This window comes from Gavia stellata, chromosome 15, assembly GCF_030936135.1.
Source record: "Gavia stellata isolate bGavSte3 chromosome 15, bGavSte3.hap2, whole genome shotgun sequence".
NCBI classification, from domain to species: Eukaryota; Metazoa; Chordata; class Aves; order Gaviiformes; family Gaviidae; genus Gavia; species Gavia stellata.
In genome coordinates, this window is record NC_082608.1 from 3,334,472 (window position 1) to 3,349,073 (window position 14,602).

Genomic DNA, 14,602 nt, shown 5'->3' on the forward strand with positions numbered 1-14,602 from the left:
CAGGCAGCCTTGCCCCGAGGACTTGTCCTTGTGGAGTAAACCACCATCTCTGCTACTGAGGCACTTTGCTTTGACATCCCTCTGGGGCAGAATGTAGGATATTTTCTCAGTCTCAGTTGTGAAAAAACCACTTCCCTTTCCGGTCCTACACAGGGCAGGCCATCAGCTCATCCCTCTTGGGCAAGAAAGCCGGCTATTTAAAACACGGTCACCCGAGCTCCCCTGACACAGGCGCGGGCTGCTGCCCTAGTTAGGAGTGCCCGGTGCAGGGAAAATTAGATCACGGTAACACAATATGGGATGCAGGAACGATCAGCATGAACACTGGGACTTTGACCTCAGCGATGGGAAGAGCAGCATTTCACTTGACACCAATCCTACGCTCTTATCCATAGCATGCTCTGATGCCTCTTGTTTTTTTAAGATGCCCTTTGGCTTTTGTTCTCCGCTTCATTTGCTTTCAATGCAGGAGTTTGAGACCTGGCCCAAAATGGTGTTTTTAGAAAGGCAAACATCGATCATTGATTCTTTTTCTAGCAAAGGGCAGCTGCAGGGGAGGAATAGCACAATCCTGCACTGCTTGGGACACGGTCTGGAGGAACATAAAGTGAGGCAAAAGGAGTACCAGCTCATCTCATCTCTCCTCAGGAGTGCCCAAAACATCTAAGATGGCACTGGCGCATGTTATCCATACTCAGGAATCCCCATATTGCCAGGATAACAGATTCAGGGGAACAACCACCACCTCCTTTAGAGCAATGCTGCCAAAGAGATCCCGGGGGGCACTGCCACCCCTCTGGCCAGTGAGCAATTGCACAGACCAGAAAGCTTATCCACACCACCCCTCTGTGCCCACAAAATCCTGAGGGCCCTCTACTCTCAGCCTTCAGAGAAGAATGAGGATTAGTGTTCTAACACATTGAGCCAGACTCCTCTCAGAGCTGTGCAGTAAAAAACCCACACCAAGAGGAAGTAGATAAGCTGCAATTGAGACACTTCAACCAGTTAAGAAAATACCCCACAATTGTCAAAAAAGGTGGTCAAATATTGAATGGGGCAATCAAATGTTGGTAGTGCTATCTCCATCCTGGGAGACAGTCAAAGCTTTCCCCAACAAGGCCCTAAACCAGGTTTAACTACAAAGCTTGCCCTGTTTTAGTGGGGTTGGACCAGAGACCTTCACCTGTCCCTTCTGATCTAAACTGTCTTACTGGACTAGGCCATGATTTGGGATTTTTCCAGACAGAAGACACTAGGAAACAGGAAAGATCCAAGATGCCCTAGGCAAGAACATGTTTGGCAAATAACTTGGTTTGGTATTGTGTTTTAGCCTCACAACAGATAGAGTGCTTTGGCAGTGTCTACAAAGGTTCTTCATCCTTCTGGAGAGAGAAAGATACACAGAAAGCAAATGCATAGTGATGTGCTCCTAGGGAAGGGAACGACGCAGGATTCAGCAGGCACATCAAACCACACCCTGGTGCTTGCCAGGAAGCTGCTGAAGAACAGTTCATCAAATCTCTGACCCAGAGAAGAGCTGAAGTCAGAGTTTAAAAAACAAACACGGACTAAGTCTGAAATCACTTTATTGAAATATTTCACACAGAACAGTCAGTGACAAAGATACTCAAGTGCAATACAGCAACACCACAGACAAGCTCCTTACACATCTCAGCTTGAGGCTGATTCATTTGCAAACAGCCAGTCTCCACCTGCTCAGCTTTCCAGAGGCATGTGCAGCATCCTGTCATGTCAGTGAGTTTCAGTGCAGCAGAGGAAGCAGAGTCTGTCTTTACATTAAATAAGATTAGCTATCACTCTGATTTTTCCTGTGAGAGGTATGAAAGGCCCTGTAGGTCTGTTGCGAATGCTGTTTGCAACCTAAGGCATCGTTGCCACCCACCCCAGCTCACTCAAAACCCTGACTGAAAGCCTGTAACAAAATATTTTGCCAATAAAAATTTTCTTGAAAACCAGTATAAAAAAATTGCTATATATAGCATAAAAGTATTAAAAAGTGACTGTGCCAATTTCCCTTTTATACAAATAGTATTCCTTTTAAAAAAAAATCACATTACATTAGAAAGTCACACAATGTATAACATTGCATCTTTCTGAAACACTCTGTGCAGCAGAAGCCCCATACAGTACCTGGGCAGTTACAAGACAAACCAGCAGCTCCCCTGTAGTTCTGCTATCTCTACAGCAGCTGCCAAGAATTTGGCTATTGCAGTTTTAGGATTTAGGAAGTAGAAAGGTGCAAGATGGCAAACCAAGTGTTTGTAAATTGGTACCATTCCTTCTCAAGAAGGAGAAAAAAACCATCACAGGAATCTCTTGATTAAAAAGATATTACATATTACTTGTTGCTGGTGTCAGTGAGACAATACAGGTTTGACTGTTTCTGTCATTTTTTATTTGCGGAGTACCACTTCATGTGCCAGAGAGGTACCTGCAGCATCTTTCAGTGATTTCTGGTATGATAAGAACATACAGCTGAGCCACAGGAGCAAGTAAAAACACACCTGCTTACTTTCTTTCATAAGAAACACTGTAAGACACTGACAGACACAGGGTTGTCAGCCTGCTGTCTGGAAATAATTAACATCGATTGTTCCCCAATTCAATTTTCAGCAACCTGGAAGGTGTTACATAGGAAAGCAATCACTATCTTGCCCCCTACTTTTCCAGGCACAAGATTCAAAGCCTCTGCAGCCTTCATGCACAGCTATGCAGGGAAGGAGCTGAATCCCCAGGGATTGAAGGTACTGCCATGTGTGAAACCCACTCTGTATATGGTGACTTAATCTTCTCAAATAACTCAGCAAGAACTTAGTAACTCTCTGCATAACCTTGGAGAATACCAGGAGTGGGCTTTACATTTGAGGATGTACAAATCAGATGACTTGTTTCTCTAAGAAAACAGCAGTAACCCATTCAGACACAGTTAGCATAGGCATTTTTTTTGTTAGGGGGGATTTTTGTTTGCTTTCTTTAACAGAGAGCTGGCAACAGCCAGAGCCCCTCCCTGTACAAAGCGTACAAAGTTATCTCCAGCTAGAGGTCCTAGAGCATAAAGCCCTTTCTCCTGGGTGCATTCATAGGTGAATGGGTCAACATCTATGGGATTCCTCTTTGGATTGACTGGTTGGTCACTGTCCATTGCCAAGTCAATGCCATTATTTGGCAGAAAGGAGAGGTTGGGGTTTGAGCCAGTTAGAACAAGAGCCATGGAAATTTTATAAACTTTCTGGCAGCCATTCTTGTCTTGAAAGATACATTTCTTGTCCTTGCCGAAGGATAGCACATGATGCTCAGGAAGGCTAATGTAACACTCATAGGGCCCAGCACAAGCAGCTGACTGTTCTTTCATCATCTGATGGACTTTGTGGTATTCAGGGTACATCATTTTTGGGAGCTGGTTAAAAATGAGACCCGGATCACTGACTCGTCTCCGGAAAACATGGATTACTGGAATATTGCAATGGTGAGCAAAGAGAATCGCATCAGCAGCTGTCAGACCAGCACCTACAATCAAGACTGGATCTGACATGATGCCAACGCTGTTGTTCTTCACTGCTTCCTCTAGGGCAGACAGCTGGTGATGGACATAGGAAAGGTTCTCTCCCTTGACCCCAAGCCAGGTAGGACTATCGTATGTTCCTGTAGCTAAGACCACATTCTCTGCATAGATGGAGAAGAGCTCTTTATCACCTTTCACAGTTTTGAAAAATCCATCCACTTGAAAGACCTCAGTGCTTTCCTCACTGAAGTTCCAGAGTGAGTCACTATTCTCCTGCAGATCTTTCTGTGTGTAGTTGGAGATGCTCTCTGCACTCACTTTCCTCACAGAGGTCACAACAGTACCACATCTGAAATTCTTCTGCAGTCCTTTCTTCATCACATAGTGTTGGTAATATTGAGCAATGTCTTCTGCTGTGGCTCTGTTGTTTCTGAGGCCTCTGTAATATAGTACAAACAAAGGTCAAGCAGCAGTTACATAAGAAACCGGGAGTTCCCCCCCTCTTCCACTGAATGTATCCTAGAGCCATCTATCCTGGCACTACCTGAAGACTTAATCTAGTTTCCCTGACTTCAGAGTTATTCCTGGTATATAGAGCTAACACTCGGGTCCACAAGCTGTTGGACAGAGGCAGCTTTCATCTAGCATGAATCCCATCCCTAAGAACATAGTTGCTCATTTATGCCTTCCTCTCACATCTCGCTCCCATTCCATTTTTAACTCCTGGACTTTTCAAGATTAATCGTTACACATCTCAAGAGCACAAGCACCTCAGAGACCACACAGTAGCTGAGCCGATTATACTTGTCATTAGGGACAGCAGCAGTAGACACAGAAGTCAGATGACCATGCCTTTTCCAAGCTTTATTCAGAACTCATGGTCACTGTGATCCATCTCCCCAGTGGGTGTTGAAGGACATATCCAGCAGCATTGCAACTTCACCCAAATTGCTGAATGCAGAATGGACTTTTACTGGGGGGTGGGAGGGTGTCCTTTCTCTCACTAGAATCATCCATAACAGGTGGATAGCTATATTCAAGAAGTCCACTCCACTCCAGGTTCCTCAGTAACCTCCAGATGTTTGTAAATAGTCACACCACAGGTATCTTACCTTCTCTTTTGCTTTAGCCAGTCTTTGAACGGGAGATCTGGGAGTCCCATCCATTCCCCTCTGCTCAGGGTAACCATAGAGCCCTCGATAGACTGGAACAAGAAACACAGTAGAATAGCTTTCAGTTATTTAATGTAAGAAGCAAAATGCAATTTTGTCATGTTTCATTATGGCATAGATCATGAAATCAGTGATTTCCTCTGATCTGCTATCATGGATGAAACCATCCATGTTCTCCAAAAAGAACAATAGACTAGAAATAAAAATGCTTCTCATGCTTTTTTCCCTTTTTTAAAAAAAACCCTTTCACTTGTCTATATACATAAAATCAAATGTGGCTGACTGGTATATTAGAGGAGCTTTTGCCTCTGCAGTCAGCACATTTGGCTGTCTTACAACACTCAGACCTAGGCACTTAGGCTTCAATTCACTTACATGCCAGGCACCCCCAGGAGCATTTCTGCCAAGGACCAGGTGGGGAATGGCTCTGTCAGTCTCGTGCCACCAAGTGAGGACAGATTCTGCTGTTCCACCGAAGTCTGTATCTGGACGCTGAAGAGTATCTAGCAGAAGAGCCACAGGGCTGTGGGATCGTCCCTCCAAGCCTTCAGACAGATACTCCAAATCCTAAAAAGAGGCAGATCAGATGCTCAAAACGCATGTCCTGCCAGGCAGCAGACTGCTTGTTACTCCAGTATTTCCAGTCAGTGGTTTTGGTGTTCCGTGAAGCTCATTTACTGGCACGCAGACCCTGTTATTGCCTGAGGACTACCTCAAGGATCTTAGCAGCGATGCTGACATTTCATACAAGGGAGATCTGGACAACTAGAATTATTTTGCTTAAGGCTCATTCTGTTTGTGTACTTTGAAAATTCAAACAAGGTTATCACTTATCATATACCCCTAGGATGCTTTATTATGATGTTATACTGTTTCTCGTTACACGAACCTGATCCAATATGGAGACATCTGGTGCCTCTTCCAGTTTCCTCTGAAGAATGGGATGAGGATGAATAGAGTCTCTTTTGAAGTAAGGGATGTAGCCTGATAGCAAATATGAGAGACAGATTCCTGAAGGTCCATTCCCTAAAATGACACAATGGAGAAGAATTTATACTCCTGCAGATAGAGCAGCCCTTTGAGAAGTGTTTTTAATCTCGAGACCAACTCAAAGGATAAGACACTCCTGTGGATACAGGGGACTTTCTATTCCAGCTTGACCACTGACCTATTGGATGGAGTTGGGGAAGTTGTTTTACCCTCTTATGTTCCCTTCTCCTCCTCAGTTGCATCTATTTGCATTGCAAGGTCTTCAGAACTTGATGAAAAGCCATTGAGTTAAACAAGCCAGAGGTGAACCTCACCTGAAGCCTGAAGTCTCTAGCATGCTGATGAATTGAGTTATTGCTCATTAACTTCTTTAAAAGTTTAGAAACTAGTCACAGATGTCTGTGGGGACAGGGGTCTCAGCTCTCCTGGATGCACACTTCACACCAGTGCTGAGTAGTTCATTGTGCACAGGATACAGAGTAAGTCCGGAGAAGACAGTGACTATTAAAGGGGAAACAGCTCTGCTCAGTAAGAAATCCCATCTAATAAGGGATATCCAGCAATAGTAGTTTTGACTAACGAGTCTTGAGGACACTTTCAGATGGGAACCAGCCCTACCATGGTACCACAGCTAGTGTGTTGAGGAATGAAGTCTCTCTGCCATGCCAAGACACCCCTCTCCAGAACACAGCACTCTGAACAGATTGCTGGATGACTGAACTCCTCCTGCTGACCACCCAACAGCCAGTGGAAAAACTTGATATATGTGACTCCAAAGCCCAGTGAAAGTAGCCTGTGGAAAGTTTTCACATGGCTGTTCTCCAGTATGTTTAACATTTTACAGTGTCTGAATAACTAGGTGTCAGCCTCTCCGGCTGCTCAGGCTTTGCTGCTCACTAGTATGTGACTAACCACCATTACATAATGCAGTGACGATGTAGGGGAGGAGAGCTGAAGTGACACAGCGGCCTGCAGCAGGCTGTGTTGGCACAGTGCCCGCACAGCATGCGTGAGTGACTGGAGCAAAGGCTGCTTCATGGGGATTTGAGATAGCTTTACAGCTTGAGCCTCCCTCTAACAGCGAGCTGAGCTATGCGAAGGGCTGTACATGCCACAGCTGGGGCCAAAGTCTGCTGTGCTGAGCGAGGAGCAGCAGCTTCAGGTCAGTGTTTGGAACATTCCACTTGCAGGAAAGTTATCTAAAACTAACAGCAACAGAAATTAAAAGCAAACTGAACTGCAGCTATTGTGAAATGTAACACCTTTCAGCCTACTACTTTGCTTTAGGAAGTACAAGGAGGTACCTAAGCCACACTTAATCATTTGAGTGCACAACACTCAGCAGCACACAGAGAGGACTTAACTCTGAACCACACCTAAGTTTGATATGGATGGTCACACACACAGCTGCCTCTGGGGCTCAAACTATACTAGAAAGCAACTGCCTTCATGAGGCTGCCAGCACAGCGGGTATCCACGGACTTCCCAGAGCAGGGCCTGGGGAAGTAGCTGGAACTTGTGTGCAATGTCCAGCTGCAGTGAAAACAGCTGAGCTGCTTCTATCCAACAGCCTTCCTCAGGGTGCACATCTTCACACTGGTGCTTCTGAGGCTTCAGTGATACATCCACATTGGGTCCCTGTATAGGTGCACTAGGGATGTACCAAAATACCCTCCCTCCCACCTAAAGACTGGTACAACTGGGCAGTACAAAGTCACTCTCAGACTAGAACCTGCTGGTAGTAGTGTCCTTGTCAAACTCACTGTTAGCAAGGATTAAGCGTGACTTACGTGGTGCACTAACTTTGGACTATCTCTCTTGGGGGCTATAAATTAGGTGACAGATAAGGAAGGAACCCAGCTCTACAAGGCATCTAAACACATGCTTAGATGAACAGGGTCCAACACCTGCACTCAAAGCACAGCTCATGATCGGTCACAGAGGGGAAGGCACTGACATCACTACTCATGCTTTGCTCCAAGAATCACCTCACATTACAAAGCTCCCCTCTTGCAAGGGAGACAAGACAGCTACTACATAACCTGTTTTCTAAACTGGTAGAAAACCCACAGCTTTTTACCATTCTGTTAAATCTGTATAAAATCAGTGTAGCTGACTTGCATTTTAGAAGAAATCTGTGAAAAATTTCAAGAAACTTTTAACAGCATCTGAAGCACTTTCTAAACACACACAATGGGGAAAAAAGATCACACAAACCCACCTCCAATTCAAGCACCACAGATAAATCACTTCACAGCAAGTTGGTAACTATCTGTAGTGAAAAGGTTTCAAACCCTTCAAAATATCCAAAAGACAGAAACCAGGCGCAGCTGAACTGATGCCCAAAAGGTTACAATTTTTCTACTAAAAAAGAGTTATTGTTTTAGTTTGTCAAATACCTTGTTCCCTACTTCCCACAACTCTCACTAGTCTTTCTCTTAGTACTAGAAAAAGTTTGGCTGTCAGGGAAAGGAGGCAGAAACAGTGGCCAGGCATTTCTGGTTTGAGTAAGAACACATGGAAGAAGAGCTGAAGACAGCAAGACCAAAGCAACAACAGCACTAGAGAAAACAGCAATGCTGGCAGGGGGAAACTTACCTATGATCACAACAGGCAGTGGCTTGAACCCACTCTTATTTTGGGGTCTGTTCAATAATGCATACATCTTCCTGTCTGGAAGCATTTAGTTCCCGGATTATACCTGTTAAAACAAGTAAGTTTTCAATCATTTTCTCTTGTGACAAAACACATGACTTTCTATAGCCTACAAAACCAGGCTGATCTAAAGTATTATCCTTGCATTGCAGACCGTCACATTACACTTCCACACTCAGGACAGGCCTGCTTATCTTCTCCTCCTCCCACCCCCAAAACCGAAGGATGATTCCCTGATTATATCATAAAAAAGCAAGAGGACCCTTATCTTTCTCTTCCACACACAAATTCCAGGCCCTCCAGAACAGCTGGCAACTTCAGTAACCCTCTGACTACAGAACTGATGTGCTGCAGCTTGTTAAAGAAAATTTTGCTTCTGCCAATACTGTGTAGAAAAATATTATTGTCATAATTATAATGAACCCATTCATGAATGCTTTGTACTTTTTAAAGCAACTTGTGCATTTATTGATAAGCAGAGCAAACCTCACTCAAGACTTCTGCCCAAAGACTGGAAATCTCTTGGCAGCATTTTCAAATATGTGCCATTCCATCACTAAAGTGGGGTTTTTTAAGTGCTAGTTTAGTTCCTGAACCTTCTTTCTTAATTCCCCAGAAAATAGAGGCTTCTAGGTCTGAACAAGTAAATAACAACAAGTCTTTAAACAAAATATATAACAAATTTATTATCTTGGAGACTAAGGTGTTATTAGAGTAGAACCTACAAAACTCATCTGATTGTTGGTCAGATATTCAATGAACAGTGAATGAAAGTTTTTTTTGCCATTCCTGCAGGAATCCTACCATGTCAAATAATGACTTTAGTTTTCCAGGGAATTCAATTATACTGTCACTAATCTAGAGAAGTTAGAGTTATTTTTACCACAGTAAAAGTGAAACTTTTGAAATTCAGCATAAGCTTTTAAGTTATTCTACAGAGAACAGTCTTTTCTAAAAACATCACTCATTTTGGAAAGCTAAGTAAGAATTCACTGAATGGCATTACTTTGTTCAGTGAGGCATGCTCTCCACACCCTTTTCAAGCGCAGAAAGGTCTTTGGCAAGCACGCTGCACACTCCCATAAGGTCTGGCACATCACTGCCCTTGACACAGGTATTGCAGCAAATGTCATCCTACAAGTGTAATGCTCCACTTTAAGCCTGACATTTACATCACCAGCAACTACAGTAATGCGGTAAGACCCGGGTGACTGAATGAGCTCCCAGAAAACCACAGGTGAGTTTAGGATTTGCAGAATCCCAGGCTTCAGGAGGCGGCTTGTAAATGCATTTGCCTGCAAGGATGTGACAATTCTTATATACAGCAATACACAGCCATTGCTGGGCTAGACAGCTATTCCAAGAGGACTGGGTTCATCCAAGTAGAGGCACATAACGCTTAAAAGTTGAATTCAAAATTAGCAACTTTGTCCAAATTTTTTGGATCACAGTTAAGTAACACTTACTGGTTGCCTAGTACCACTTAACTAAGCATGAGTCTAAGACTCATGCATTTTGCCTGACAGGGCAAGAACCACTTAAAAGCCATAATAGTCATGCTTTCTAATTTAAGTCGTTTCAAGCATCTAGCTTTGGAGAGAGTGGGATTTCAAGGAAACTTAGGTTCACAGTTTATTTGAGACTCAAAGGTAGATGCATACCCTACAGAAGAGGAACACTTCCATGTGTTGTGTCCCTACAAGGCATGCATCAACTCCTTAAGGCATACTTAACCCAGCCCAGGTAGCTGCAGGAGCACAGCCTAACTGCCCAAGTATTTCCCCAGCCTTTTCGGTAGGTTCTGCCACATGAACCAAAAACTTACACAACAATCTGCTGAAGGTGGTGCAAATTTACCCCCAAATGATTCCCTACCACAAAGCTCCACAGTTGCAGGTGGTAAAATTCAGCACTAGCACCTGGGATGGCCAGAGACACCAAAGGAACAGGACACTGGTGTGACCAGTAAGGTTTTCCCCTCAAACCAGCTAAACCACAGTACCTATCTGAAGGTTAGCTGGGGTTTCTTCTCCATGGTAACAAACAAACCCCTCTCCATGGCTGTACTACACAAGAAGACAAGTTCTTATTAATTCTTCCTAACACAGAGTACACTTCTTATTTCTGTGAAACTATTGGGAATCTGGAAGAGGGAAGCAACATCTCTGGAAGCAATCTTCCAGGTTTCTGCTCCATAGCACTCTGCAGCAGCACGCACAGAAAGACCGTATGCACTCTGTAACACACGCACAATGGTAACCCAGCAACACCCGTGGGATTTTTGCTGGAAGCAAGGACTGCTGAACCAACCCAGTACAGCACATGGCAACAGCTCCAGGAGAGCAGCAAAGCCGGCATATAAATAGAGAGCCTGCAAGCCCATCTGTAAGACTTGGGCACAAAGTCATGCCAGCATTTTTCTGGGGGAGCCTGAAGGGGACAAAAAAGGCACAATACAGTAGAAGTCAGCCTGGCAGTCTTGTTTGCTTTAGAAAAAGGTTGCCTTGGCTCCTGGGCATTGCACTACGCCACCCTACCCCACCCTGATAGAGAGCAAAGCCAGCAGCCGCAGGCTCAGTGATAATGCCCTCCTCATTTCACCTTCCTCCTCCATTCTGTACCTTCCGACACAAAAAGGAGCATTTGCTGGAATTAAACCAAACCCTAATGGCCAAAAGAGCACAATTGTTATTCTGATGAAATTGCTAGATCCATGCACATCATCACCATTTTTAGCCATATCTTTATTCAGGATCTGGTTTCACAAAAGCCCATAATGACCATTTTAATGCTATGTGCTTTGTTTCCTGAAGTTTTGACACTGGACAACTGTATCAACACAAGATTAACCATCAGAGATGCTTCTGTTTATCCTAGCACACCTCTACAAATGGGAGAAGTCCCTTCCACATCCTATAGCTGCCATCTCTATAATTCATAGTTAATAATTATTATTTTTAAGTAGAAGGTGAACCAGATGCTGAACCTGTTTATAGCTATTCCCATCCTGTAGGCTAAATGCTTGACTTCTGGGGGTAAAACTGAGCTCAGAGCATCACAGGCATTTCAGTTTCATGCCAAATGTTCACTTTTCCTGCCATTAGAAGTAGGGGTGGATTATTTCAATTTTTTTTTTTTTGGCAATCTTAGGGACCACATATACCTCAATAACCTGTACAGCTACCAGTGTAGCAGATTAAAGCCTGTTCTTGCAGAGGCTATTGGAAAGCATACAGGACATTGAAGTTCCTTCCAAATCTATACAGAACTAGTTAGCAGCAGGAGAAAGCCTGAGCTAGCAAGAAACCCAAGACTGCTCTACCCTCAAACTTTTATGTACAGTAGGCTGCTGGGCACTCACACTTAGTCAACTCAGTGACACTAATCCCCGTTTTGGCTCCTGCCTTAGGCTTCCTACTTTAAGTGGGTGTCCTCTTCCTCTTCTTTATTTGGGAGCATGCTGCAAGCTCCACAACTTGTCTCCTCACTTCTTCCAAAGCATTTCAGTGTCTATGTGATGTTACATAATTGTTCTGGCTTGGAAAAGCAGCCAGCTTGTTCTGGGCCAAACTCTGCATACCTTCCTGACACAGCCTTCAGCCTAGAGCAACTATAACTCACATAAAGTCGGTCAGTGTGGCCCCAGTAGTTCCCGGCTGCACAACTGAAACAGATTTTAAGTGAGCAAAAGCAAAGATGCATTTAGCAAGACAATGACACTAAGTGATCTTTAGCAGAAATAAAAAGCCAAGTTACAACAACCATATGCAAGTAGCTCTCCTGATAACATCAGTGAGACTTTTGCTCAAGTAAGGACCCACCAAGTGTTGCCTGTACAGCACATGAAGAGTTCAAGAGGGCAGTGCACTCAGCATATATAAATAATGGAAGAGACTGAAAGAGCTACCATGACACTCAGGTTTAATGAGAACAATGCTAGCACAAATGCAACAGTTTTCTTCAGCTTCTTTTCTTCATCAACCCATTCATTTCATCAGCAGTTTTAAAAATTTAATTCATCAGTGCTTTTAAAAAACATTAGTCTCAATAGCTTTTACATTTTATACTTGCCTACAAGTTTCAGAAGTTTGTTTTTCCCCCTCCACTTGCATTATCACTCTTACATGCCAGGCCAGTTACCCCACAAACACAAAGTATGTGGAAAAACCTCACCTTTGCGGTACATAGAAGTAATACCTTTCTAAAAACACCCCTGTGATATTCAGAAAGCAATGTTACAGTATGCCAGATAGAGCTCTCTACACTTACTTATAGCCTTCTTACCTTTAGCAGCAGGTCTGATGAGAAGTGAAAATGCCTGTACAGTCAGCAAAGCCAACCAGACTACAAGCCTTGAATCCTGCCTCTGCTCTAAGACAGCTGTTTAAATATAGTAGGCTACCAGCACTAAGAGAGGAGGAGCTGAAATTAATGGAGGCGGAGCAAGGAAAATACTTATAAGCATGAGTCAGCAGGAATGTTTCCCTTCCCAGCTTGTGAATGAATGATGTAGTGATCTTCCTTAGTAATGTTCAGCTGACTACATGACTACAGCTAAAGCAGGCTCATAGGAGCCATGCATGGCAGAAGTCCTGCCTCGAACAAATACCTTCATTTTTAACCCTCAGGGCAAATTAAAACCTGAGACTTCATAAAATGCAATGCTTCCAGTGGCAGAACTGGGTTTTTCCTCTGTATTTAAAAGAAAAACTGCTAGTTAGAACTACAGGTGGGAATAAGAGTGATAGGATAACACTGTATGCTTGTTTTAAAGCTAGTGATCTTTTTGGCCACAAAAGGAGATGTGATGACTTTCTTCCTACTTTGGACAGTTTGTGGTTTTAGTTTCACCTTATTATATCATACATATAGTGGGTCTGAAAAATACAGACTTCCATTTATATCTTTTTCTTCTGTGAGACAAAGTCTTACAAACCTGTTGCATAGGTGCAGTAAAATGAGTCAGGCTACTTCCTGCAAAACTTACAACATACCAGGATTTTCATCCAAGGTATCTTACTCAATTCAGTGGAATAATCAATCAAGCTTGCAAAATCTAAAGTGCCCTTAAAAAATGACATAAATTTGTGCTAAAGTGTTCAGTTCAAGTAGTAATTGCTGCATATTTTTATCTCTGAGGCCATCTATTTTGAAATGACAATCTCTAGGGAATCAGGAGGACTGCTGATACCCAGTCAAGATGCATGCTTTCAACCATGTGATATAAAAGAAAAACAGCTCATGAGAAGGAATTCTATACTCTCAAGACCCACATTAAAGTAGGATACTTCATAATCTATTTTAATTCCACCAGAATAAGTTGGTTTAATAAACAGCAAGCCACTGTTTCACTTAAAATCTAACAGTGACCCCCTCTGAAAATCTGACTCAGTAAATACTTGTCAGACTGAGGGGTGGTTTTTATTTAAGGTTTCTTTCAAGTTGTCTGGGCCTTTATCCAAGGAAGCATTTGCACAGAGCTCTTAAATAACACATACTGATTTTTCAACAGGAGCAAAGGCTTTTATATGCATTATCCAGCTATTTATTACCAGGTAACAAATGTATCCATATCAGTCAAGGAAAAATTAAGCTTCCAGAGAAACTATGGCATTTGTTCAGTTAGGTGATTTAAGACCACCCTGTTAGGAGGTTTTTCAGAAACTGTCTTCAATATATTACAGTGTTACATGTCAAACATTTTGGAAGAAAGATGTTCAAGTCCATACTTGCTCATAGCATAGATACAAGAGGAAACCATATGATGGTTTGGCAGGCTTTATAAGCAGTAAAATCAGGAATACTTCCTATGTGTGCAAACCTGCAGAAAAAGTTGTCCTCTATGTACAAGAAGAGGACATCCTCTCTATTTCCCATTAGAATTTGGAAAACTAGGTTCTCTATTACCTCTGCAAATAAAGTCAGGATATCTTTCCAAAACCACAAGCTCTATCATATGTTTGCACACAGTACAATTCTTTACACAATAACCCACTGTCTTGTATTTGCTTGTACAATAAGACCATTGAATACAGCAATTTGGGGGCTTCTTTTTTATAGATATCCCAACAAACACATCACATGGAATATATATATCAGTGTTACTGTTTCTCCTTGTGTACCTTGTCTGGAAACAAATAATTCAGCCCAACACTTTGCCTGCACAAACATTCCAGAAGAGGAAGTCATTGTGCAATCTGCAGTTGGCCTGGCAGCCAGCCTTTGACCTACAAATTTATACAATTCACTTGTATTTTCTTCC

The 14,602-nt window shown here is 42.9% G+C and overlaps 1 protein-coding gene across 1 annotated transcript; it reads right to left on the bottom strand.

Annotated features, from left to right (window-relative positions):
* Positions 1 to 1,575: 1,575 nt before the first annotated feature.
* On the bottom strand, positions 1,576 to 12,661 carry OSGIN1 (oxidative stress induced growth inhibitor 1). Its single transcript, XM_009812106.2, has 6 exons — positions 12,625 to 12,661; positions 8,284 to 8,386; positions 5,585 to 5,721; positions 5,071 to 5,262; positions 4,636 to 4,727; positions 1,576 to 3,962 (listed from the first exon to the last, which is right to left on the bottom strand). Exons 2-6 carry the CDS (start codon positions 8,366 to 8,368, stop codon positions 2,969 to 2,971), a joined length of 1,500 nt encoding a protein of 499 aa, XP_009810408.1. The 5' UTR covers positions 8,369 to 8,386; positions 12,625 to 12,661; the 3' UTR covers positions 1,576 to 2,968.
* Between the last annotated feature and the right edge of the window lie 1,941 nt (positions 12,662 to 14,602).

Coding starts and splice junctions, on each gene's coding strand:
- OSGIN1 (XM_009812106.2), bottom strand. CDS start 8,368: ATGCTTCCAGACAGGAAGATGTATGCATTATTGAACAGACCCCAAAAT. Junction 4,728..5,070: donor CTCCTGGGGGTGCCTGGCAT/GTAAGTGAATTG, acceptor TTCTTGTTCCAG/TCTATCGAGGGCTCTATGGT. Junction 3,963..4,635: donor TGGCTAAAGCAAAAGAGAAG/GTAAGATACCTG, acceptor ACTATATTACAG/AGGCCTCAGAAACAACAGAG.